Raw genomic sequence first — 27,268 nt, 5'->3', positions numbered from 1 at the left:
CAGCTCCAACTCAGAATTGAGCCTTAAATTTACTGGGGTTTTTATTTGTTTGTTTTAGTAAATTTTCCAGACTGGGGCCCCTTCAGTCCTTAAAGAGCTGTCAAGAACACACACAGAGAGCTATACCCTGGCTGGGACAGGCTGGTGCCCTCCTGTACCAAAACAACTCAGACAACCAGAAAGCACTCGGTATCCGTCAGCACACTCAGGCTGTCCTGCCAACCCAGACAATGACTCAGGCCTTCACCGAAATAGAGGCAGAGGAAAAAACAACTGTGGTTATATCTGCTAACGCGGAGCTGTCTGGTCTCACCCCAAATGGAGACAGTCTGGGTCTCAGTCCCTCTTCTTTCCACCAGCGCAGGGATGCAGGCACTTGTCAACTCAGATCTGGAAGCAGAAGAGCAGCACTGGAGTGATACTGGAGTGACAAGCTGTGCCGAGATCCTGCTCTGCTTCTCGGCTCCAGCTGGCTCGGACCCAGACAGCTCGAGTTTCTCTGCATATCACTTCCTCACTCTCCAGATTCTGGGGCCAGCCCAGGTCTGTTTGCACACAGGATTTCAGTTGTTTTCCTGTCGCGCGAAGCAGAGCAAACAAAGACGAAAGGGGCAGCAGCTGGAATTACACGGCTTCCTGGAGATTCCATAACCATGTGTGCATTTCCTGTATCTGGAAATAAGGAGACGCTTTGCAAGCATTTTGCACTTGTAAAAGGCTGCCAAGTAAAGGGAAATTCACCCACCCTGCAACTTTAAGAGGTGCAGGGTGGAAGCACAGAGCAGTTTGCTTACCTGCGCTGCTTTCCCCATGCAGCAACTCTTTCTCCTGACTGGAAGGAGCATTTTCACCTGCTAAGAAGAACTAGCAGCAAGCTAGAAAACAACCAAAAGCGCTTATTTTCCTCCCCTCCCACTTTCTGCCTGCAGTGATTTAGAGAAAACATAATTTCTGCGAGGAAAATAATCACAACCTGAAGCTACCGTACCACCTTCTGGTTACCACTGCATGGAAGCATTCCGGGTAGCTCCTCACCCACTTCCTTCAAAAGTCTAGAGGACCAAAAAATGAAAGAATATTACACTGCCAGAGACGAATGAGGTACCTTGTATGTACCTCATAAAAGTCATGCTTTCTGTACAGTTATTTAACTATGTTCCTTACAGGAATTCAGTTTGCTTTCATTTCAGACTGCAAATAAGAAGAGAAACAACAGCAATAAGAATTACATAAATTTAAGCATGTGCTTTTATTTCATACTTTCATGGCACACCGATTTGTAAACATTAAATTACCAGGCCTCTTCTTTGTACATTGAAAATAACCACCAGACTTTTGAGAGCATTACCTGAGATTAAAAATAAAAAAAATTTACAAAAAAGAGAAAGATCTGGCATCTTTTGCCTTACATACAGTACCATTTTAGGAAGAATTACAAAAGGGAATGTTTTCCTATATAGAACAGTTTCCTTTTGACTATAAAGATACAAATTGGATGCTTGGATGTAAAAATACATCCAAACACCTTAGAATGATCAGCCTTATTTAGAGGATGTTGCAAGTCACCGTCTGAAACAATTCCATTAATGCATAGCTGAAACACTGCATCAGTCCTGCAGCAGCATGATATCGACGTTGTCGTGAACACCTTGTAAAAGCAGCTCCCCTTGATAAGTGACAATTTTCCGTCGTTTTGCAGCCTTAAGAGTTCCCACTAGGGCTTCAAAGAGGTTGGCACACTTTTCATCAGCAAAGAGCACACCAAATTTCACGCTCACTTGGCCGTCAGCATCTAAATCAAAGATATAACAGGAAAACACGTGCAGATTTTCTTTCAGTTAGGAGATTACCGGGGAAACACAGTAACAAGCAGCCAGAACGTTGAAAGTAAACCCCATGGTGTTTCCCAGTTTATTAGGGAACATATTAGGAATGCCGGTGACAAACAGTAGGCAAAACTCCTGCCACGTATGACTTTCCCTTTTTTAACAGAGACTGATACCAATGACCAAACACCAAACACCTACTATGTTTATTTTTACTGATGACTTCCTGAAACCAAATGAGGAGCACAGGCTACTGAACCTCTTCAAAACTTAAGGAAAAAATTAGTTTTAAATCATTAAAATATTTTTTTTCCAAATACTTGTCTTTTTTACTTATTAATATTTAAAGTTCACATTGAAAAAGGTGCAACGTGAATTCATTTCTCACACAAAGCAAGAATTTTAAAATAAATGTTAAGGTTAGCTAGGTTATTCCTAAAAGGCAGATGCAGTCATATGAAATGCAAGACATATGTATCCATTTAGGCTTTGAAAAATGAATGGAACTGAACTAAATTGCATCAGAACTGAAATATGCGAGCACAGAATCACAGAATGGTATGGGGTTGGAAGGGACCTCTGGAGATCATCTAGTCCAAACCCCCTGCCAAAGCAGGGTCACCCAGAGCAGGTTGCACAGGAAAGTGTCCAGGTGGGTTTTCAATGTCTCCAGAGACGGAGACTCCACCACCTCTCTGGGCAGCCTCTTCCAGGGCTCTGCCACTCTCACAGTAAAGAAGTTCCTCCTCATGTTGAGATGGAACTTCTTTTGTTCAAGCTTGGGCCCTTTTCCTCTTGTCCTGTCCCTGGGCACCACTGAAAAAAGACTGGCCCCATCCTCCTGACACCCACCCTTTCAGTATTTATAGGCATTGATCAGATCCCCTCTCAGGGATACTCCCTCAGGCAGCACATCCACAAATTGCATAAATATTTTTAAAGAAAGAGAAGTTTTAACAATGAAAAACAATCTTCAGAGAAAAGGCTACCGTCTAAGCAAGTTTAAGGAAAGTTGGGACTACACCCATAACTCCTGGATTAGTTTTAGGCACACAGATCAAATAATACTATGATGAACAGAATTGAAGTGTATGAATTCTGAAGTTCAGGAGTTACCAAGGAAGGAGGTGGAAGGAAAAGGTGTAACTTTCTTCTTTGATGGCTGTGGAGTATTGGGAGTCTAAAGAAAAGAGTAATTTTGCAGTTGATTTTAGTGGGAGCCAGTTTTCAGGCCTATATCCTCTGTCCTGCAGAGGCTTAAATGTTTTAACTTCATAACAGAACTACTTTAAAGGAAGGGACGCACGGAGTACCATATAGTCCAACACCAAGGCTATATGTAAGTTTTCACGTTACCTGAGGCTGTTTAATTAAATTTGCCAAGCTCATAGGTTGATATAACATGACTATATCCATATGACGTGTATGTCATATATATACATGTATGTGTAACATGACTACATCTGTACGATCAGGGATATTACCATACTTACTTTTGGTTCCCAACCGCCGAATCTCCTCAACTAAGAGGTTGATTTCATGTTCCACATTCATTGTGGTCTAAAAAGTAAAATACATTTTGACAAAGTTATTAGGAGACCCATAAATCCTGAGCTGTTGTCAGTTCATCAGGAATGTCACAGCACTTTGGTAAATCCCAGTAGCCTGGAGACACACGGCTACAGGATAATCTGAGATTTCAGTCTTGAATGGATAAAGAGCCTCCACACCTCCACATTTGAGAGGAAGCGAACAGAAGCTACAACCTAAGTACATTCTAAACACAAATATAAGGAGCTAATCTCAAAATATGAAAAATGTGGGAAGGTTGGGGCCAAAGAGTGTGTGTTTGTTTTAAAGAATGAGCTCAGGCTGCCACAGAATCAGAGCACCCTGGTAACGTCACAGCTCTTCAGGGGCTTTGCAACTTTCTGTCAATGCCCTCAATAAAAATGGAACATCTTCCTTTGAATTCCTCTCCGGGATATGTGATAATTTGGTTTTTTTACACCACACCACAGCTTACCACTTACCCAGCTGGTTACAGCAGGTCCAGGAGCACCGTGTCCAAAAGGACATCAGCCACCGCACGCCTGCTACTGAGAGCAGAACTGAACCAGAGATGAACTACGCAAGTGCCTCAAGAAAGTGCAAAAGCAGCACAGACACAATGAAACCTTTAGACGTGGAACACCTTAAGCGAAAAACAGGCATCCAGGTCAGCACAAGGAACTGAGCCCCACAGGCAAAGCAAAGCGACAAATGCAGCTTCCACCGGTGCTTACAACGCAGCCTGGAACGGGAGCTGTAGAGAGCTCCTGGAGCCGAGCACTTGGTGAGCACCGAGGCCCTCTCTATTGCTCAAGAAACTACGATTTCTGCACAGATAAAAAATTGACATCTGGATGCATCACAAACTCTTCTTAAGGGAAAAGCTCCCCCTCCTTTCTTATTTTTCATTGAGTTAAAATAGGGAAGAGTGACACAGTTCCACCTCCTGACCCCTCGTGACTTACCCAAGAGGCAAAAAAAAAACCCCGTTTGTAACAGAGTCTGATTTTCAGCTCCCAAATTCGCTTGCAAAAATCTGTCTTTTTGACATGCAAAACCGAGCAAGCTTAGTATCAGCATGGGCTTCAGGCAAAGCCCCATCCAAACCATGGGTCCATCCCTAACGCAGTGGATATTAACAGGTGCCATGGCAAGAGGATGCGGTGACGCGGTCCCAGCTCTAAAAAAAACCACTGCCTTAAAAGGGCAGGGCTGCAGAGTTTTCAGCCTCTAGGATGATTGCTACAAACTTTCAGATTTTGTTTAAGTGAGCACTAAATATACTGTTACAAGTCACAGAGGAAAGCATGACCCATCCACCAAAGAGCTTAGGCGATCATTATGGATTTGTCAAGCTGCCAATTTTAATATTGCTCATTACAATGGCATAATTAGCTTCTCTTTAGAGATGTTCTTTTAACTTTAAAGGCTTCTTCACTTTAACTCTTTAAATTCACGTTACTTTAAAATTCTTTTCCCTCACACACACACTGCCGATTTAAATAGTAACATTCAGAATTTTTTAACAAATAATTCATTATTTTTCAGGGCTTTGGGGCTCAGAGAACGGCGGCTGTGTAAGGAGTAAGGAAGAAGGGACTCCAGGTATTTTAAGAACACTTAAATATTTACTTTATATTGTCACCTACTCGACAGGCCAACTATTAAACTCTAGAGTTTCGTGATGCCAACACACTGCTGGAAGCCGGCGTGGTTGTTCAGGACGCGGTCGGAAAAACCAAACTTTCTCTTTATTTGCTGGAAATTCACCTCAGGGTTATCGAGCACAAACGCGTCCTCCGAACCAACCGCACCGACCCCTCCCGCTGCGGATCCCGCACCCCCCGAGAAGATGGGGGTCGGTGGGAGGCAGAGCTCGGTCCCCCTCACACCGAGCACCCCCTCACACACACATACATACACACACACACCGCCTCTCCGGGCTCTGCCGGGGCCCGGCCGGGCCGGGGGGCTTCCCCCGCCGCCTGCGCACCGGGAAACAGGCCCGGCCCGGTCGAGGGGCAGCCATCCCCGGCTGCCCGGGCAGCGCCTCTCCCCTCTCGCAGCGGAGGGAAGGCCGGCTCCCCCCAGCGCGGCACCCCAGGCCCGCTCCCCGCCGCCGCCGCCACTCACCCGCTGCCGTCGCCGCTCTCGCCGCGAGGGGCCGCCGCCGGCGGGAGCCGCCTCAGGCAGCGCGGGGGCAGGGCGAGGGGCGGGCGGCGGTAACCCGCCCTCCGCCGGGGCCTGGCCTCGCCCCGCCCCGGAGCTCCCCGCTGCCCCGGTGCGGCCATCTTGGGTTCTGCCGTTCAGCGCTGCGGGAGCGGCTGTGCCCTCTCCCCGCCATGGCGGGCAGCAGCGGCCGCCGGGTCCCCCGCCTCGGCCGCCGGGCCCGGCCCTCGCTGGGCCCCTCGCAGGCCGAGCGCTGGGCCTGCATTCCCCGTTGAATGGCTGTGCCGTTCTCCCCCCGCCCCGGTGAGGGCCCCGCTCCTTCCCGCATCGGTGACTCCCGACTATGTGCCATCGATGGGCTTCACCTCGTTTCCTTCGTGAGTGTGTTCGGGAAAACGCCTCCCGAGGCCAGCCCTTCCCTAACTCCCTCCCTTCCAGCAGGTCCGCTCTCAACATAATACTCTCTGTTGCTTCGGTGTCTTACCGTCACGGTATCATCTCCTCCGGCGTCCCCGGGTGGAGACACTATAGAATCACAGAATCGTCGAGGTTGGAAGGGACCTTTAAGATCATTGAGTCCAACCGTCAACCTAACACTGCCAAAACCACCGCTAAACCACGTCCCTCAGCACTACATCTGCCCGGCTTTTATCTCCAGGGATGGCGGTTCCACCACTTCCCTGGGCAGCCCGTTCCAATGTTTGATAACCCTTTCAGTGAAGAAATTTTTCCTAATATCCAATCTAAACCTCCCCTTGCACAACTGGAGGCCATTTCCTCTTGTCCTATCGCCTGTTTCTTGCGAGAAGAGACCAATCCCCGCCTTGCTACAGCTATGCCACGTTCTTTACACCCCCCACATTTGTTTTCTCCTAGAAAAACAGTTCTGTTTCCACAGAAAATGAATGAGCTAGGTTAGTACCATTTACCTTCGATAAATTCACGTTGGGGTTTATCTAGTTTTTCATTCAGCGCCACGTCCTCGCACTCTGCACTGTGGGGAGAAGGCAATTTAATTTCTTCCGTCTCCTATCTGGGTATTCGTTGCTGCTCTTGTCTCTCTCACTTCCTCTTCACCTCACAGAAATGTTTACATCTCCTCTCAAGGACACAGGCACCAAACCCCGGAGCTGCGTTAACTGCCACAAAGCAACGAAGCTGCCACCAACCCGCCTCTCCGGAAAACTCATCGGGCACAGCTCACGGCATTGCCGTTCCCGGCTGTCTCTCCCACCTTCTTGTCAGGCGTGACTGCCCCCAAAGCACAGTTGGTATGAGAAGCTATTTCCAGCCCTTGCAATTCACATTTTCATCCATCAGCTGCTGGAGGTGAGGCTGAGATACTTTCTCAGACTGTGGGCTGTGCCAGTCAGGTCTGGTCCCTCGCTACAGCCTCCCAGCCCTGCCGCGAGGATGAATAAACGGCACCTGAAACCACTACAGCAAGCTCTGCTAGGGCTCGCTTGGCAGAACCTGCAGCCAGATAAATCAATTCACACAGTGGAAACGATGCCAAGTAGATCACATTTTTATCACTCCAGGGACGTCTAAATGGAGTTCAAGCCCTTTTCCGAGGGATTTTTTTGATGATTTTTTTTTTTTTTGAGGCATTTTTATTAAAAGATTAACTTTTCCTTAGCATAACCACTGTTTATCAGTAACAGAATCTTTGGTTAGTCAGAAAAAAAAAAACCCATGCTGCTTTCTGCTCAAGGAGCTATATATTGAGCAGACAATAGCGCATCAAAACATTTTCCTGAACAGATTAGCTGTATTTAACATCAGTAAGAGGTGCTCTTTAAAAAAAAAGCAACACCAAACCCTGAAGTTAGGAAAACAAGTTGAAGATTGAAAGGGCTCCATTCCTAAATCCTTAATGAAATTAACAAAATTTAAATCTGTCTGAACTGAGTCAAAAGACAGCGGAGAATTCTCAGAAAAATGTAGTATCTGAAGAGCATTGATGCTGGGTGCATATGATGACATCTGTGCTCATATGAAGGCATACTGCTTTTCCTAAGATCTTCGTTGTGTTGGCCAACACAATGCTAAATACTGGAGTAAAAAGCATAGAATTTTAAGGAAAATTTGAGATAAACCTTTTAAAAGAGAATCTAATTAGTGTGTTAGCAAATATGGCAAATATTCCAGTTATTTAGCAGTATAGAATAAAAGTGCTTATTTTCTGTTTTTATTGTTAAAAATATGCTTTAAGTTGTATCACGCACATACTCTAGATTTCTTAATCATCAGAACACCATTACATTTGCACAAATAATGTCCTTTACTCTGCATAATGTGATTATGGATAATTTTGTTTGATCAAGTAATATTTTGGGACTTTTCAGACCAAAGATATTATAATGATGATGATGAAATCTATGTCAGAAATTCATTTCTAAGTCTGTTTTGAATCATAGCCACTAATTTATAAGTAAATCAACTATACATCTGAGAAAGATGAACAAAAATCTGTAATTCCTTATCATTTTCTTTCAACCCTTTTTTTTGAGGAAGTACAATTTGGTTTTTTAAATTCTGTCGTTTGAAAAGAAAGCGTCGTGTACCCAAATATTGGTCTCCAGGAACACAAGGAGATTATCAAAACATGGTATGCTTTCATTACTATTTCTTTCACGGCCCTTCCTTCTCATGTAATAGAAAATAATTCTAGGTAAATCAGTACTCAAAACCATCTGTTACCATGACAATTAAGGGAACGGTGACGCTGCCAAAGTATGAAAATGAGCTGGGCAGCATCAGGACTAAGTGACCGATTATGTCCTTACAGGTGCAGCAGCAGAGAGCAGGAAATGTGAAAATTATGGAGATGATGAGTTTCAGTCATTCTGCTTCCACAGAATGATACTTTAAAAAAAAAAGTTAAAAAAAAGTGCAAAATAGTCCTTTACAAGCACAGAGGACAGACATGGAAATATTACTCATACATATTTCATATAACTGGTTACAGTCATTACCAGACTCATAATTCATATTTCCTTTTCTGCATTTACTGAGTGCTCCCCCAAAATCATTAGATTCTGCCTTAAAACAGACTATTCTAATTTGACCTTCCTTGGTATCTCACTGTACTGTTACTGTCCCCTCGGATGCACCGTTTTACACCAAGGCAGCCAAACACAGGAATTACGCAAGGTTTAAAAAACACAGCTTGACAACACCACAGGACATGTACTGGATCTGATCAGGCAATCAATTTAACCCAACATTCTGCCTCCAGCAGTGACCAACAGCAGGCATTTGGAAAACAGTATAATCAATGAAAACTGTCAGTTGATTCCGTGGCTTCTCTCCTGGCTCCTGGCACTTATCGGAGCAAGTAATTATTGCATCTCCTCCCTTCTCCATCACGTTCATGCCTACAGATCATCTTATTTTCAAGCTGAAGAGCCCTAGTTTTATTTAATATCTCATGTAAAATGGATGCCTTTCCATGTTGCTGACCCTTCTTGTTGTTCTTTATAATTTTTCAAATCCGTATTCTTTTTTGGTATCAAATGAGTAGAACTGTTAGCATTATTCAGCACGTGGGTATAGTATATACAATGACATAATGATGTTTTCTGGTCGGTTCTCACTTGTAATAATGCCCAACATTTTACTTGCCTTTTTGGAGAGTGCTGAGCACCACCCACACTGGTTTCAAAAACAGTTCCCAAAGTGGTAGTAATTAATTTCTCTTTCAGTTGTTTATTGATTCCGAATGGAGCCTGTCTTCTTACCCCAGGAGAAATTAGTTTTCTAAAAGTATTTAATGTTTACAGTAAGCATGTTGTAAATATACCAGTTGTAACAGGTTTCTCCAGAGACAGGCACGTAGCAGCACAGGCTAAGCCTGAAAAATGTAGGAGAAAGTTACAGGGTTATTTGCTAGGTAATGGCCTTTTTTTTTTTTTTTGGTTTTCCAGCATATATTAATTAAATATTCTCACTTTACTAGTATTTCTTGGTAACCCATGCTGTTCTTGTTTTGTACGATACTATTCTCTTGAATTTTTGTTGCATTATATGTGCTTGCAAATAGGCAGACATACACCACGTGTCCGTACACGCAGTTTTCTGTTGAGATCCTCCCCAGCTGAAAAACACTAGAAGTGCTTCCGGCATTTGCAGATTTCACTGCTAGAAGAGATCATCTTATCTGTCTTCTTACACAATCCGGGTCTTACTTTGTTCTTTCAGCACGTTTTTGTTTGACTCGTTGATTTAGCAGAGAGACGAGTTCCTGCCACACGTGCCTGCATCCAACCCCTTTGCTTCAGCACCAGCAACTTACACCAGTGCAAATGTTTGAGATTCTCCTTCCCATCTCCAAAGCTGGACAGAAACTACAGGGCTGTGATTCAACCAGGAGTGAGCGTATGTGCCTTGTCTTAGCCCATCCCCACCACGTCCCTGTGCCGCTGTGGCCTGCCCTGAGTCACTTCTCCACACGGGTGTGCCATATGACGCAACCCATGGCAGGGTTATGACTCAACATGAAGTCCTGAAGCCACTCCAGCCCAGGCTAAAACAGGTCTTTAAAAATATGTCTTTGCAGGATTTAAAGATTTCAAGTGGTAGAGGATCTACTGCATTCCTTATTCCTGTGGACTTTGTAACACTACAGAAAAAGTAAGATATATTTTTTTCTTGGCTGCAATAAGAAATTAAAAACCACAGCAAGTCAATGCTGTTCTAGAAATGTGAGGGGAGTAAGCAATATTCAGAGAGTATTGTTGTTAGAGACAGTCAGAAGAACAACTATATTGTTTGAGACAAGCCAGTCAACCAAGAAAACAGCTCTCTGTTCTCTTACGAACTCCATATCCAAAGCATCTCCGTCATTTTTGGTCCAATCATTAGTCTTACTTGGCCGCTCTCTCTGTCCTAAGTCAGCAGTTGTTTCAAGGGAGAAAATTATTTTATCAAAATGAAAAGCATAGCGATGCTTTGGGAAACTTTCCAAGAATTAAAGATGTAAAGTCATGTTTTTAAATATTAATTGTATGGGGTCTTAGCTTTACTTTTCCTATAATGACCAAAAAAGTCCAAACCAAAACCTTTTACGCTGTTACTCCCCTGCGTCTGTCCAGGAGAGGGGACTTACTTCAGAAATGGCTTCAGGGCATCACACCCTTCTCGTTATCTACTACGTGCCTCAAACAATGTAATGCTGCTGCTTCTTAAATTAAGCACGTAAATCTTTACTACAGTTCAATAGAAAAAAGGAGTACTTAAAATTGTGATGTAAATCACTGAAATTACTTGCCCTACACCTAACTCAAGAGTAAACCTTGTATATATAAATAAATATATTGTATATACATATAAATACTGTATCGGTACAGGCTAAAAGAGGGGGCCCATAACGTTAGCACACACTGTAAAAAAACCTATGAGATGACCCTAATCGTGTGTCTGAGAGTAGTTACTTGAAAACTGTAAGACTGAACTCAAAACCTCCATAAATATGCACAAAATCAGAATTAACAGGGGGTTTATTTTGAGACTGGGTGATGCTTTTCTGCACATAGAGAAAAGGAGGCTGAGGGGAGACCTTCTCACTCCCTACAACTCCCTGAAAGGAGGGTGTAGAGAGGCAGGGGTCGGTCTCTTCTCCCAAGTCACAGGTGATGGGACAAGAGGAAACGGCCTCAAGTTGCACCAGGGGTGGTTCAGATTGGATATTAGGAAAAATTTCTTCACTGAAAGGGTTATCAAGCCTTGGAATGGGCTGCCCAGGGAAGTGGTGGAGTCACCATCCCTGGAGGTATTTAAAAGACGGGTTGACATGGTGCTTAGAGACATGGTTTAGTGACGGTTTTTTATCAGAATTACGTTGATGGTTGGACTAGATGATCTGAAAGGTCCCTTCCAACCTGGACAATTCTATGATTGTATGTGAAGTGAAGAGGATGTGCAGTAAAGTCTTGAGGAAGCAGAGTATCAAAGAGTGTTTGGAGACAGTTTACAAAGAGAAAAAGAAATATATAATAAATGTATAGCTGATATATATATATCAGCTGAAATAGCTGATTATATTTGATGTGTTTTATGGTGTTCTTTGCTACAACAGCTTAATATCTCAGAGAGAGGAACATGAAGACTAACTACTTTCTCAGATTCCTGGTATCAAAAAATCTCCTGTAGCAAGGAAACAGCAGAACATCTCCTGATCTCCAGACAGTGTGGTAACAGCTGAATCACCCACTCCCTCTGTCCTCTTGTTTGGTATGCACAATGGGGAAAAAAAACCAAACCACCTCCCCTTCTCTCTTTCCCTCTACACTTCTACATACACATATTGACATTTCGGGAACTTTTTCAGAAAACCAAAAACACTGGCTTTGCATAAAGATGTCAAATAATGGTAGCGGAGATGACAGTTACATTAATATAGAGTTACTGTTCACATCCAGATCAAATACAGCTCTAGGTGTAATATCTCTATTTATTTGTTTAATATAAATTTCCTTCCTAAAGCTCAAGCATTTATAATGACTCGCGACAGAAGTACATCAAATCTTTTCCTGAAGGAAATCTTATTGAAATGGAACTGTGGATTGACATTTGTCAGAATGCATTTACTTAACATATGAAATCTTGTCATGGCAAAAGTCATTATATTAAATATATATTTTTTTACTGAAATGTCAAGACCTCCTGCTGGCCATGCAAGCATGGTTCACAGAAGTTTATAGATGGCTAAAAACCATAAGAAAACTTTCTTTATCATTGGATCAATGACAGATAATAATAATTTAATGCAAAAATTCTGTTTCCAAGCATTTTTAGGGATAAACCTGTAATTTTGCTAGTCTACATTCCAAGTTCTTAGCTCAAAGACTGTGTTTAAGGTGCACATGGGATCATTTGAATCTGATAATCTTCACAACTACACTGAATTTATGCTATATTTTGAAGTCAAGTACAGGAGCACTTTATTGGTTCCTGCATACGGGGAAGTGTATTTTTAGGGTCAAATTTATATATAACATGCCTTTTAAGAATTCTTTTCTGGTTTCAAGATACAATGCCAGCTCTGAAATCCAAGTGAGATTCAAATTCGTAACTGATCAAACTTTATTAATGTCACTGGCACTGCAGCCACAAGTCTTTTGATCCTAAATAATTTGATTTCCTGCTGTTTGAAACTGCAGCACAGAACAAGGATCAGATTCCCAAGGCAGCTTCCCATAGAACACTGCTAACAGCCTCACCTACTGACCTAACAGCCTAGCAGGGATTTCTGTCACGGTGTAGGAGGTCAAACTGTATGTTAACTCCAAATAGTAGACAAATATCTAACAGGGAAGTACTATAAGAACATCACATTAATTTACATTTTTAAACAGACCATATGGTTTGATAACAAATGATGTGCCAGTTTTCTCCTTCATCTAACACCTCAGTTTTATGAATTTTCATGAATTTTTAATCTGCAAAGTTAGTTGTAATTGCAAATCCCAAACTTCTTGGATAAGTCTTACCCTTTTAAATTTTTCCTTGAGGAAATTTTGTTCAAGCATCTCTGACGTGTTGGAGAAGCTTAGAGTTAAAAACATAGTTAAGAAAATTAAGTATAAGCATCTTCTTGTTTGGTTCATATGCTACGTAATTGTGTTGCATGTATATAAATAATATTTGCTTCTCAAGGCATTGTGACGTCATACTTTGAAGCAAATATTATTTGTTCTCTGGCACACGAATATCACAAATGTATCTCACTTCCCTTATGTTTAATGAAGGAAGCACAAAAGCTGTCTTGCACACAGGCAAGTGTTCTCTTTGTGAACTGTTAACAGAAACTTCCCAATGTACTTCCTCTGAATCCAAGTCTTCCTCACCTAAGTTTAGACCAGCTTCAACTTCCTTCCGCTATTACGAACCAGCACATTACTCCATTTTATAAAGTTCATCTCCATTTTGAATTTAATGGAAGTTTATAAAATAATATAAATAAGATTAGATGACACAAAAGCATGCTTCTGATGGTCTGCAAATTTGGCAGAAACAAGGTGGGGGGTGTGATGATTCCAGAAATTATATATGTATTTCTGCTCTAAAACCCATAAATAACTGTAATTATAGTGCTAACAGGAAACAGAAATGGGAGGAGTAGTTTTATTTTTTATTTAGACAATCAGTTGCATCATAGACTAAGCAAAGTAAGTCAGTGCAGCAGGAGGAACTTCCCAGCTACATAAACAAGGTATGCGTGTCCATCAGAGGGAGAAGGTACATGTGGGCATGGATAGAGTATTTGGGATAAGGTACAGAGAAAATATTAGCCATCTTCCTCAGGAGTACATTCAGGAGAGGTGGGATCTTGAAATAAAAAACAGAACAGGGACTTATTCTCAGTTATTTTAGAGAGTCACATAGCTGGAGCTGTAAAGGACAGTTGACAGAAGTCCTCTGGGTGGAAGAAAACTGGAGAAACAATCTCTAGAACAGAGGCAACTGATGATTAGGTCAATCACTGGATCAGTTCTGTCTAGTGCTAAGCATGCAAAGCCAAAGGCTCCAGCCAGCCAACTTTCCCTTTCCTCCTATTGAATTATTTCACTTGGCAGTGAAAGCAAAGGAGAAAAGAGATCTGATGGGAAAATGTAGTGAGAGCCTACCCTCTTGCTTTTTATTTAAAAGGGTGTGTTGGGACCTTTCACACTCTAACCCTTTAGAAGACCTCTCTTGACCTCAGCTGGCATTTTCTCAGTGCACCTTTCAGAAGAAAGACTGACCACGAGGCACACTGTTAAAGTGGCTGATGTTGCACTAGGATGTACATCAGCCATGGAAAACTGTTTATCTGCAGATGTAGCAAAGTAGGACTGCTCTGAACTGCATAGAGAACAATTAACGCTCTCCCTGAAAAGTCAGCAGGCGTTTAAGAAATCATTGGGTAAAGTGCAAAGGCTAAGATTTTGGGTAGGAGTTGAAAGGTCCCTAATTTTCAGGATTTTAAATTGTATAACTTGTGCATACACCTTGCATTAGTAAGGATGGGATCAGACAGCATCAGATAGGATCTGATGAATGCCTATAAATACTTAAAGGGTGGGTGTCAAGAGGATAGGGCCAGTCTTTTTTCAGTGGTGCCCAGTGACAGGACAAGAGGAAAAGGGCATAAACTTGAACTTAAGAAGTTCCATCTCAACATGAGCAGGAACTTCTTCACTTTGAGGGTGGCAGAGCCCTGGAAGAGGCTGCCCAGAGAGGTGGTGGAGTCTCCATCCCTGGAGACATTCAAAACCCACCTGGACACGTTCCTGTGCAACCTGCTCTGGGTGACCCCGCTTTGGCAGGGGGTTTGGACTAGATGATCTCCAGAGGTCCCTTCCAACCCCATATCCTTCTGTGATTCACCCCACCAGACTTCAGCTACCTGAAAGTAAGGTGTCTATCTGAAATTGGTTACTTGACTAACTCTCTGCATGTAGACACAGTTATGTCTCTATAGTAAAGGAGAGAGATAAACACCTCACCTTCCAAAAAGCAACACTACGGAGAGAGCTTCAATAAGTAGGTCAGAGATGACAACTAAGTTTTAGGTAAAGACACGTGTTCTAAAGACACAATAGTTCTTCGGTCACAGCTGTAAGCTAAAAAACACATAAACTAAAGTACCAAGGCTGTATTGTTGACCCCATTCTGTCAATTAACCAAAGATTCTCTAAGCAAACACACAAATTATCCTCAGTATCAACAGCTTCTCACAATAGCATGTAGTAGTCAATAAAGACTTGCTGCATCAGTTAATTGGTTACTACAGATGAGAATGTTTCCATCACCGAGGCAAACACAAGGTGGAAAGACTAGTATCTCACACCAGAAGAAATGCAGGCGTTTTGTCGTTCACTTGCTTTCTAAGGAATACACATCCTTTATTTCATTACTGGGAAGTAGAGTCTGTATGTGTTCCCAAGCTAAAAACTGACTGCACAAGCTATTTTTCTCACAGGTCAGATGTGAGGAAACAGAGCCATTTCACTTCCTTCAAAACCTCTATATAAAGAGAAGAGGAAAATGGTACCAGACCTATTGTTCTTACAGTTTCCTGCCTCCTTTTTCACTATACCTCATTCGAAAAAGCAAGGGTCTGCCACTCTTAATTCATCGTTATTACTCAGTGTATTTGGATAACTAACAATATATAAATGGCTCTTGTAGCACACAGAAAATATCAGAAAAGCCTTTATTTGATAAGATGGTTGTATGCTAAAGATAGCTGCTGCCTCTGTTTTTCTTTCATATAAAATATAGTAGCTCTTCACTCAACATGTTCTCTCTCTTCCAAGATAATAAGATCGAACTATACAAATCAATAACCTGCCCACAAAATCTCAATAGGCTATTTTTGCATTTCTTTTTCTTAGCTGCTTTTCCTGAGTCTTCAGTCATTTGAATGGCTGGAGTATGATGATCGAATATAAACAAGAGAAAGGCCTGAGTTATGAAGTACATTTGGCCCACTCTCGGCTGCCCTAGTCCCAGGCTTTTTGCCAGGGCTGCAGCAATTCTCATTGGAATGAACTGGGAAGCGGTACAAGAAGTTTCTGCTCTCCCTCAGCGACGAGCTGTAACTGGAGGTCTGGGGAAGCAAGCACGAGCCCACTGTACGCTCCCAACAAGCCCCTGCTATTTATTCTTCCCTGCTATTTGCGGGATCCTCTGCAAAGGAATTGCAGGGACCATGCCCGAGGCTTGTCCTCTCTGTCCCTCAGACACCTATAAATACAAGTGCTAGACATTTCCCAAAGCTGGCCATGGAGTAACCTACTGGTACATCTCTCCCTAGGTCAGGAGAGGAAGAAGAGGATGAGATAGCCTCCTACCTTCTAGCACCTATTCAAGCAGGAGATGAAGGCTACCCCCAAGGCCAGGTAACAGCAGTGCTTGGGTTCCTGCAAAGAATCAGTGTTTCCCTCTACCTCAACCATTTTTGATCTACTGGGGAGTACAGGAGAGACACCAAAAGGGCACACACAAATTAACAGTTACATGAAAAAATGTGTGGACAGCAAAAGATGCAATTGTCTCTCTGTATTTATGCGCATATATTCATTCCAGCCTGCCAGTTTCTAATACGCTCGTGTCATGATTAATTTAAAAAAACTGTAAGAACGAAACCTTTTTCTAGAAGGAACAGGGAGAAATAAAGTACTTGGCAATGATTCCACTTAAATTCAGAGCGCTGAGCACCATGTGGGCTTAGCCCCAATTCTACCAAATATAGTCCCTCTAAAATGACTGGAACAGAACATGATGTTTCAAAAATAAAGAAATGTAATTCCTTTAGAACATTTGAATGTGTGTTAATTAAGTATATTTCCACTCTGCTCAAATAATAGGTTTAGTTCAAATAACATTTATTGATTTTACATTACAGGAGTGTCATTAGCATTTGCTAACTGAGTCAAGTTTAGCAGGAAGTTATGATGGTAAGAGCTTTGCTTCAGGAATTATTTATACACTAACAGGAAAACTACATCTTTCTTCACTGACATCTTGAGGCTCTTAATGCGAACAGAAGCTTCAATTCTTGTGGATGTTGTATATACCTTACTGTTGAACTCAAAAAAATGGGGTTTCTGTGGACAGGAATGATAGTGCAACGAAAATGCTATTGTACTTCAAAATCAATTTCTGCTCCCAAGTACACTCATGTAAATGTAAAGTTATACACCTCAGTGTGAATGGAATTCTAGATTTTACAACATATTTAAGTTGGGAACATGGAGGTGAGGTCAATGACCTAAAGGTAAGTGGGGGTTTGGCCGTAGGGGTCAGGGCCAGCTGCCTTAGGGGCAGCCGCAGCCAGGACCAACCTGGTCCCGTGGGAGCTGCCTTCACCTGAGGCTCTGCTGCAGGGCCTGGACGGAGCTGCAGCCCCACCACATCCCAGCCCTGTCCCCAGCCACGGGACACTGGTCCAGACCTCCCGGCCCTGCCCGGTGCCCTGGCTGGGGGTGGCATGGTGGGACTTCAGTTGGCAAAGATGGCCATTGCCTGTTTTGCCATCACCCTTGGCTCCTGGCTTTCCTTGCTAATCCCTGACAATAAATATGGATAAAGAGAAGTAACTTGAAATAGACCTTCAAAATAAGTCAAGATGTTCGGAAGAAAAAAAAAAAAAGAAAAAGAAAAAGACAGGGAACAGAAAAAATGAAAATTAGAAAGTGTGAAGAAATGAGTCTGTAAAACATATTAAAGCAAGGCTAGAGAGAGAGAGAGAGAGATCTTTAATTATTAGACTCCTTCCTACAGCCACCACAAATGGAGCAGGCAGCATTCTTAATAGCCCTCCTATACCTGACTCAAACAGCAGAGAAATGTCATAACAGCATTGTTTTTAACAAAAGAAGCAGATTTGAAAGCACACTAGGGTGTTTCTGATCTAGAGGACTTTAAGAAAAAGAAATAAACTAGATTATTGCTATCTTAAACAAATATAAGACACAGAGGGAGTTTTACATTTTATTTATCTTAACATATCAAGAGCAGCCCACATCACCATGGAGAAACAGGAAGGGATTAAAATCCTTGGGAAACTGATCTTAATGGAAAACAGCTAAAAGAACAGGCTGAGTCTAATTCTGAACAAGAGGCAGAACCACACTGTGAAATAACAAAGTGGTGAACCCAAAACAGAGAAGGTACCAAAGCACAAGGAAAAGGCGACTTGGAGTACGAACCCCAGGACTACCAATATTGTGGAGGATTGTACTGCTAGTGTGAGGAAAAAATATGTAGAAAGAAAGGTTAAAGGGAGGAATTAAAATCCTTGAGTAACTGATTATAACTGAAAACTCTTAAGGAAAAAATAGTAAGATGGAAACTAAAATATAAGTGAAACGGAAAAGGAAAGATACATCTATACATACAGCTAAAAGCAGAGAGTAGGAAAAGGAAGGAGGGGTGAGAAGTGTGTAATATGGGAAACAGAGATGTGAAATTTTGCTTTCAGGACTTCTTCCCACCTTGTCACCAATTTCTCACAAATTCAGTAATGTGCCAGAAGTTTCCTGAAGTAGCCATTAACAGCCCTACCAGATGGAGATCATTATTCAATGGAATAATGATCCATTAGGAGGGGATAACATCCTCTTCCATCAGCAAGTTACAGTGCACTTCCACATTCAGGGAGCAAGAGGAAAGAGTAAAAAGCACGAGAACAATGAGAACTGCTCAAGAATCCAGGGAGACCGGAGCTAAGGAAATAAAGGCAGTGAAGGAGGTATAAGACTGTTTTCAGACTAGCTGGGGCTTCAGTAATATAAATTCTAGAACTTAAAAACAAGGAATGATATTGAGGGACTACAAAGGTAACCCAAATCATTAAGTAAAAGTAATTTGAATATACGCTTTTTGTACTTCAAGGCAATTGTTATCAATGTCTAAATACTTTTATGAAGAATTATGTATGTTAGGCCCAAAAAGTACAAAGAAAAGTTAAAATCTTACTCCTCCTGACTCTACAAAATTATAGAAAAATTTTATATTTATAAAAGAAGATGTAGACGCTGTCATGAATAATGTGCAAGTAAATACGGCAGCAAGACCAGATGGATTTATAGTTAAATGTTGAAAGGCTTTAAAAGGAGTTTTAACTTCTATAAGAAGAGACTTATTTGATAGTATCATGCAAACAGGAGACATCATCTCCTTTTGGAAGAAACAAGGATAGTTTTAAACTCTAAAGAGAGGTGGGATTTGATCAGCTGCTCAGGCTTTTGAGGTGCTGAGGTAAATATGAAAAGCCAATCTCCCTTCAGCTCATTCTCTGAAGGAATTCCTTTCTGGAACCTACCAAACACATACAGTTGTTCTGGGGTGAGGGTGGGTGCCCCCCACATTCTGAGATGCAGAGATGAAATCTCATGCAGAAATCTGCCAAAATCATAAAGGAGTAAAGGTTTCTCCTTTCCAGTATCTTCCACTTTGATTTTTTTTAATCAAAAAAGTTTTCTTTTAGAGGCTTTTGACTGCTTACTCCTTTCAATCAATTGATGTATTTGAAAAAGGGGCAATTTTTTAAATATGTGCAACTTTTACAAGGACCGTGATAGAGATACAAAAATAAAAAGCTTAAAGGAGAGACTGAGGAAAACGGAGAAGGTGCAAATGGCGAATGATATAGAAAAGGTATTATTTGTTCTCCATTGAGGAAACTTACTCAGAGAAATTATTATTAAATACTCTACAGATAGTAGATGTCTCCAGCCAGGATACATATTTCAGTGGTGACACAGCACGCGAAGGAGGCTGCTGAGAAAGAAGCTATTATTTTCCCTTCCGGGATGTGCCTGCACAGAGGTGCAGGAGGGACCAGAATGATCACATTGTGGTGAGTAACAACATCGCTTCAGAGCCACCGTTTGCTTGGTGAACACTCCTTGCAAAAGCACTCTGCTCATACAGAAGGAAAAAACCAATTCCCCTCTCGTTGTTACTGTCTGCTACATGGCTCTGCATGGAAAGGATTTTTTGGTCCACCATGGAAAATCTCATAGCCTTAAACGTGGGATGCCCTTTTCATGAAGAAACAACTGGTAGAACAGAGGGTTGGTTCTTTGAAATACAGATGCCATTTTGTAGAAGATAAAATCAGCAGCAGGTAAAACCCAACTGTATGACAAAGTTTTTCAAAATTTTAAGAACATAAACATCAAGGTTGGGAAGAGGTTGTAAACTGTAACACACAGAACATACATGCAGAAGTTTACAAAAGTATGGGTACAAACATCTGTAAAGTAGCTATATTTGCATTAAAGTGTTGCTTCCATACAAAGGAAATAAGGATGCTTTTAGAAAAGCATAATGGGGAGCAACAGACGTCATCTACCTGGACTTATGCAAAGCATTTGACACTGTCCGCATGACATCCTGGTCTCAAAATTGGAAAGACATGCGTTCGATGGATGGACCACTCGGTGGATAAGGAACTGGCTGAATGTCCACACTCAAAGGGTTATGGTCAATGGTTCAATGTCCAATTGGCGGCCAGTGACGAGTGGTGTTCCTCAGGGGTCGGTACTGGGACCAGCACTGTTCAACATCTTTGTCGGAGACATGGACAGTGGGATAGAGTGCACCCTCAGCAAGTTTGCCGACGACACCAAGATCAGTGGCGTAGTCAACACGCTGGAGGGAAGGGATGCCATCCAGAGGGACCTGGACAGGCTTGAGAGGTGGGCTTGTGCAAATCGCATGAATTTCAACCAGGCCAAGTGTAGGGTCCTGCACCTGGGACATGGCAATCCCAGGCACAAATACAGGTTGGGCAGAGAATGGCTGGAGAGCAGCCCTGAGGAGAAGGACTTGGGGGTGTTGGTGGATGAGAAGCTCAACATGAGACGGCAATGTGCGCTGGCAGCCCAGAAAGCCAACCGCATCCTGGGCTGCATCAAGAGAAGCGTGGCCAGCAGGTCATGGGAGGTGATTCTACCCCTCTACTCTGCACTCGTGAGACCCCACCTGGAATACTGTGTCCAGCTTTGGAGTTCTCAACACAGGAAGGACATGGACCTGTTGGAACAGGTCCAGCAGAGGGCCACGAGAATGATCAGAGGGATGGAGCACCTCCCCTATGAAGACAGGCTGAGAGAGCTGGGGTTGTTCAGCCTGGAGAAGAGAAGGCTCCAGGGAGACCTCATAGCAGCCTTTCAATATCTGAAGGGAGCCTACAGGAGAGCTGGAGAGGGACACTTTGTCAGGACATGTAGTGACAGGACAAGGGATAATGGTTTTACATCGGAAGAGGAGAGATTTAGATTAGATACCAGAAAGAAATTCTTTCCTGTGAGGGTGGTGAGGCACTGGAACAGGTTGCCCAGGGAAGTTGCGGATGCCCCATCCCTGGAGGTGTTCGAGGCCAGGCTGGATGGGACTTTGAGCAACCTGGTCTAGTGGAGGTGTCCCTGCCCATGGCAGGGGGGTTGGAACTGGATGATCTTTAAGGTCCCTTCCAACTCTAACCATTCTATGATTCTATGACTTATTTCATTTGTAAGTGTTAACATCATCCTCAAAATATTCTTCTGTCTAGGAATAAACTATCCAACCTCCAAAGGTGTCTTCTTTTTTTAAAAGATCAGGCAGCAACAATAAAACAGCTGTAAAGTCTGAGACAGCAGGTATTTTTAAACATCTCCCATTTGTTTCTAGCCTTAATCTACTTGTCTTTCTACTAAAGAATCAGGATAGAACAAGTTCCCATAACTCCTGATGAGCTGCAAGTAAGGGAGTATATTGACAGAGATTGTAAAACCTGCTCCACAGCATTATGTATGCAGAAGAATTTAAAAAGGCAATGACAAATAACCTCGGGGCCATTTTTCTAAACTTGGGGAACCAGGTGCAAGATGGAAAGTGGACCCAAATACATACTTAATAAGGTTGAAAGTTATTTGAAGGTGTCTAAATAAAAAAAAAAAAAAAAATCTGAGCATATAACTTACTTTTGTGCAAACGAGACCCACTAACTCAGAGATAGAGGCCCACCAAAAGGAGGCAGACCCTAGACGTGGCACTCCCATGACACCTGATGGAAGACTAGACCCTGTATATGTGTATGAGTTATGTTTATTTTAAGAAATGAGTAGTCTCAGCATGTGTAACAACTAGTTTTTAGAAACCAATATTAATTTCACGGCTAATAAAAGATACTGAAACCTGAGCAGTGTTTTAACTGGCATTTCCCTTAAATGAATAAAACATTGCTTTTTTTTTTTTTAAGTAGCAATAGATATACATACTTCTGGTCACATAACAAGTTGTAAAAGTATTTCTTTTCTAAAAAAAAATTAATGTTTTATTGATGTACAATTTGGCTCTGATTCTAAGCATTGTTATGGGCAGCAAAACAACCTTGCTCTTCTTTCCATCTGGGTCATTAGACTTGGCCTTCCTATGACAATGATGATTTTCTCTGACTTTGATCTCTCGAAAGGATAACTGCTTTGATATGAAGATGTGTCATCTAAGAGTTGCTTCACAGAAAACAAAATACAGTAAAATTAGGCACCGTGTGGAGTATAGCTTAACTCTTAGCTATTCAGATCTCTGAATTCTAAGAAGATACATTAAAAAGAGAGTATGAAAGGTGCAATACCTAAAAAGCCAAGAAAAGTTCATTTTATTGCTCTGTTTAAATCATTAATTCAAGGCAGTTAAATCAAGTTTTTAATGTACCAAAGGCTGAATCTACCATATCAAAAATGTATCACTAACGATACATTTTGGTGGGTATTTTGCCATAAACCTTCTTCTTTGGGTACCTTGGGAAATGCTGTGATACAGATCTTTCCAAACCAAAAAAACTAAAGATAGAGTTATGGTTTCATTGTTTGGGTCAGTTGCACTGAAAAGTGCAAATACAGAGAAGTTAATATATCTTACAAACATGCAGGAATACTCTTTTCCTCAGTTCATCCTGTAGCAAACAGCATATTCTCCAGCCAAACAAAAGAAATCCTTATTGAGAATCCACTGAAAAGATTTTATTTTTTTTATATCCCAGTAGATGAGAAGTCTGGCCTGACAGGACCAGGCAATGTTCTGAACGGCAAATCCCTCCTTGGACTGGAGGTTTGCAAGGGGCCTATAGGGGGGGAGGTGGGGAAGGGAGATCCCATAGTCAAAGATGCACCCCCCACATGTAGCTCTTGGGAATTAGAAATTAATTTGCTACGTATCATGTCATTCCTATTCTTTCTGCTCAGTCTTCGAACTAGCACAAAGCAAGAGGTGATTGGGAGGTGATCGTCCCCCAGTACTGGGCACTGGTGAGGCCCCACCTCGAGTGCTGTGTCCAGTTTTGGGCCCCTTCCCACAAAAAAGACATTGAGGCACTGGAGTGGGTCCAGAGAAGGGCAACGAAGCTGGTGAGGGGTCTGGAGCACAAGTCTTATGAGGCGAGGCTGACGGAACTGGGGCTGTTCAGCCTGGAGAAAAGGAGGCTGAGGGGAGACCTTCTTGCTCTCTACAACTCCCTGAAAGGAGGGTGTAGCCAGGGGGGGTCGGTCTCTTCTCCCAAGTCACAGGCAATAGGACAAGAGGAAATGGCCTCAAGTTGTGCCAGGGGAGGTTCAGATTGGATATTAGGAAAAATTTTTACACTGAAAGGGTTATTAAGCATTGGAATGGGCTGCCCAGGGAAGTGGTTGAGGCACCATCCCTGGAGGTATTTAAAAGACGGGTTGACATAGTGCTTAGTGACATGGTTTAGTGATGGGTTTTATCGGAGTTAGGTTGATGGTTGGACTAGATGATCTTAAAGGTCCCTTCCAACCCAGGCAATCCTATGATTCTGTGGTTCTAAGAAAGTAAGTTTAGAGCACGGGAGTTGGAAATGAGACTCAAGAATCTGTTTTCCAAAATAGCTACCTAAACGTCTTCAGAGCGGTGCTATTCGCAGAGAAAAGCCCAGCATACTTCCCCAAAGCCTACAACTCTCCAGTAAACCATGACATCAGATTTTCACAGGACACATTGCTATTTTATTGAAATAAACAGTTAGTAAGCTTACCTTAGAATTGTTTGGCATTTGGACATGTGGGAATAGTCCATTCTAGGGAACCTCCTCCCTGTATTACTCTTTGAGTCTTGCATAAACTGTTGCAGCCGAGTGATCCTCATTAATGTCAAAAGAGTGCACCCACTGCAAAAATGACAATAATAAAATAGCAACTCAATTGAAAGAATAAAATTTTCAGACTATTTTTAGACATAAAACTCAAAATTATTTTGGCAATAAAAATATTTTGAGGTCCTTACACTAACTTATGAAGAACTTTATAGGTACAGATATATATATATATTAATCTTTCAAACTCCCCTGCCTGAACTAGCATACTGAACCTGAAAGAAGCAAAGGCACTTGAACCCAATCATCTGCTAATAAGTGATTTAAAAACCTCTTCTACAAATGGCTCTGTATAACTAATAGAACTGCAGTACGTTATTCAGCTGTGGAGGAAAGGTTACATTTGTTTTACTTGCAGAGATACTGATATGACAATAGCTCCAATTAAGTGACCTATGATGCTGTCAGCCTTATCTAAGTCTATAAAATCATAATAACTAGACATAATATTTAAAAAGTTAATTACTCCTTCAGTATAGGCTATTTCGAGGAATTTTAACTTACTGAGAAATGTGATCAATCTGTGTGGTTTCACCATTAATATAATCTGGAGTTGCAAAAGCTCGGTAATGGTACATTTCTGGGAAAATCCTTTTGCCTGTTATTTTAACTGTAAGCGAGCATATCAGTGGTTTTCAGAAACTTTAGTTCATAGCAAAAGGATATACTGTGTATATCAAATGGCAAAGAAGACGAATCTCTACTTTTAAGTTCAGAACATAACACCATCTTAAGAGGCAGAAAGAAGGAGGTGTTTAAGTAGAGTAGTCGACAACAGCGATCTAGAAAAATTGAGAGTTGTGAGGGAAAGTGAAGTGGAAAAGGGAAGAAGATAAATTAAAAATGAGAGGATGCCTCTAAGTGTGAAGTACCAGACTGCCACTTTAGCGGGATTTAAATCATATGAGGTACTCAAAAAGGGTCTAGCGTGGCACTGTGCTTAGGCCAAGTTACTGTGTCAGGGATGTTAAACTCCCTCCAGAAACCCAGGTAGCTTGGAGGGAAGTAACTTTGCTGTTGTTCTGCAGCGAGAGCACAGATTTACTCAGAGAAACACACAAAATCCAGGAAAACGCAGCCAAGAGACAGGCAGAGAGAGATCTCTGGCTGAAGATATAAGTGAGCTCATCTCCATTCTTTCTCGGAAGACTGATGCACCCAGTCACTATCCAGGCCACTTCTTGTTGCGTGTTAGGCGGTGCTGCTGCATAAGCCATTGATGGTGGGGAGGGGCAGCATACTGAGGAAAGTTTCTATCACTTTACTAATCATTTATAGCAGGGCCAATGTAGCAGAACGGATAATTCTTCCCCAGTTACCAGGAAAAGCCGTACCTGTGCCCCTCGGAGGACGGCCGGCTGGGGCGGCCCCCAGCCCTGCCTCAGCCCCTCACGCCGCTGCCGGCGGGGCAGGCGGTTTGCTCTCCAGACTGATCCGCGAGAGCTGAACGCTGCGGAGTTTCTTTGGCAAGCACGGCAGGCGGCCCGCACAGCCAAGGCCCCTGCCAGGAGGAAAGCGGGGTCTCCCCGGGCGAGCACCCCGCGGCGGCGTCAGGGCCCGCTGAAGCGACCGGCCGCCGCCCCCGGCCCGTCTCCCTGCACCGCCACACCCCCAGGGGGCGCTGCGGCGCCGCGCACATCCGGGTCCCCGGCAGCGGCTGTTGGCTCCTTTACCCCGCTAACCCCGCCCTCCCGGGCCTGCCGGCTTCCGCCTCCGCTAGGCGCAGGCGGGGTGAGGGGAGGGGGGGGGGGAAGGCGCGCGCAGGCCGTTGGTGAAGGAGAGGGGCGGGCCCCGGCGGGGGGTGGGGGGGGGAGGGAAGGTGTGAGCAGCCGCTCGCGCGCGGCGGTTGGCTGGGGCGGGCGGCGCTCGGCGGCGTCGTCGTTAACCTCCCCACCCCCCCCCCCCCGACGCGGGCGGCGTGAGGCGGCCCCGCGCGCTCTCCGCCCCCCTCCTCCCCCGCCGGCCCGGCCGCCGCCGTTGGATGCGGGGCGGCGGCGGCGGCAGCGCGGAGCGGAGCCGAGCCGAGCCGGGGTGTAAGATGGAGGGCCTGACGCTGAGCGAGGCGGAGCAGCGCTACTACTGCGACCTCTTCTCCTACTGCGACACCGAGAGCACCAAGAAGGTGGCGTCCAACGGGCGGGTCCTGGAGCTCTTCCGCGCCGCCCAGCTGCCCAACGACGTGGTCATGCAGGTATAGCCGCGGTGGGCTACCCCCCAGGGGCGGCGGGCCCGGGCACCGCCCCGCCGTGACTGCCGGCGGCGAGATGGCCCCGTCCGGGGCTACCGCCCCTCCCCTCCGCCTCCCTCGCCCCCTTGCCCGGCCCGGCAGCCCTTCTGGTGGGGGTCGTCCCGCCGGCGGCGGGGAGGCCGGAGCGGGAGCCTCCAGCGGGCTGGGGGAGCTTTGTCCGGCCACCTGAGCCCCGGCGGGAGGGGAAGGCTGAGCCTCCCCGGCGGAGAGGGGAGGGCGGGGGGTGCAGCCCGGTTGCTGCGCCGAGCATGGCTGTAGAAGGCCCCCGCTTGTGGGGCCTCTGGCTACAAGGTTAGGAAGGGGCTGTTGGTAATCGCTGTTGGTAATCTCTGCCGGCCACCTCCAGCAACTGGTAGGGAAGTGTCTGGTTTGTTTCGTGTCGGCAGAGGCCGTTCAGAGCGTGAGAACCCCACAGCGTTTTGGGGATGCGGGGGAGATTGGTCCCACCGTCTGCTGGGGAAAAGCAACACCGGAGGAAATCTGGGTTTGTATCGGTGGGTGCTAATGACGCTGATTCACTTCACCGAAGCCACCCCGTCTTTTTTGGACATCAGTTCCTGGCAGGTATTAACTTATTTGTAGTCATCAAAACATTTCTAACAATGAAAAATGCGGTGGTAAGAATGACACGGGCCCATATTTGCAACATGTACGTGCACAGTTTTAGCACTTACTTCCTCAGCCAGGTTACGGCTAAAAGGTGTAGCAGTATTGCAGAGCTACCAACATAGAAAAGGGGCAGTCTGCTCTGATGTGCCTTGTGTAATTATTTGGGGAAAGTATTGCCAGGGAATCGTTCTTATGAACAGCTATTTGTAATAA

At 43.8% G+C, this 27,268-nt stretch overlaps 2 protein-coding genes across 11 annotated transcripts in view; one reads left to right on the top strand and one right to left on the bottom strand.

The window, feature by feature from the left end:
* Nucleotides 1-25,811, bottom strand: ABRACL (ABRA C-terminal like). Of its 3 annotated transcripts, XM_074169048.1 has the most exons (4): nucleotides 25,533-25,811; nucleotides 24,082-24,213; nucleotides 3,320-3,386; nucleotides 1,232-1,792 (listed from the first exon to the last, which is right to left on the bottom strand). In XM_074169048.1, the coding sequence occupies exons 2-4, from the start codon at nucleotides 24,097-24,099 to the stop codon at nucleotides 1,608-1,610; spliced, it is 270 nt and encodes an 89-aa protein (XP_074025149.1). In that variant the 5' UTR covers nucleotides 24,100-24,213; nucleotides 25,533-25,811; the 3' UTR covers nucleotides 1,232-1,607. The 3 variants fall into 3 exon arrangements, with proteins under 3 accessions (XP_074025150.1, XP_074025149.1, XP_074025151.1); XM_074169049.1 differs by lacking the exons at nucleotides 24,082-24,213; nucleotides 25,533-25,811 and adding an exon at nucleotides 5,511-5,550 and having other exon boundaries at nucleotides 1-1,792; XM_074169050.1 differs by lacking the exons at nucleotides 24,082-24,213; nucleotides 25,533-25,811 and adding an exon at nucleotides 6,476-6,909.
* A 299-nt stretch (nucleotides 25,812-26,110) lies between these two features.
* The window catches only part of REPS1 (RALBP1 associated Eps domain containing 1), a 62,382-nt gene continuing 61,224 nt past the window's right edge, over nucleotides 26,111-27,268 (top strand). For all 8 annotated transcript variants that reach the window (XM_074164307.1, XM_074164299.1, XM_074164281.1 and 5 more), the window contains exon 1: nucleotides 26,111-26,389. In XM_074164307.1, coding sequence (XP_074020408.1) covers nucleotides 26,180-26,389 — 210 coding nt within the window. In that variant the 5' untranslated portion in view covers nucleotides 26,111-26,179. The remainder of the gene's footprint in view (nucleotides 26,390-27,268) is intronic.

Source organism: Numenius arquata, chromosome 2 (genome assembly GCF_964106895.1).
Source record: "Numenius arquata chromosome 2, bNumArq3.hap1.1, whole genome shotgun sequence".
In the NCBI taxonomy this organism is placed as follows: domain Eukaryota; kingdom Metazoa; phylum Chordata; class Aves; order Charadriiformes; family Scolopacidae; genus Numenius; species Numenius arquata.
Note: the sequence above shows the minus strand (reverse complement) of the source record. Positions and strands in the feature narration are given on the sequence as shown.

Bases quoted from the DNA above. Each gene is read 5' to 3' on its own strand.
- ABRACL (XM_074169048.1), bottom strand. The intron at 1,793-3,319 runs GTAAGTATGGTA...TCTTTGATTTAG, and splicing joins TCGGCGGTTGGGAACCAAAA to ATGCTGACGGCCAAGTGAGC.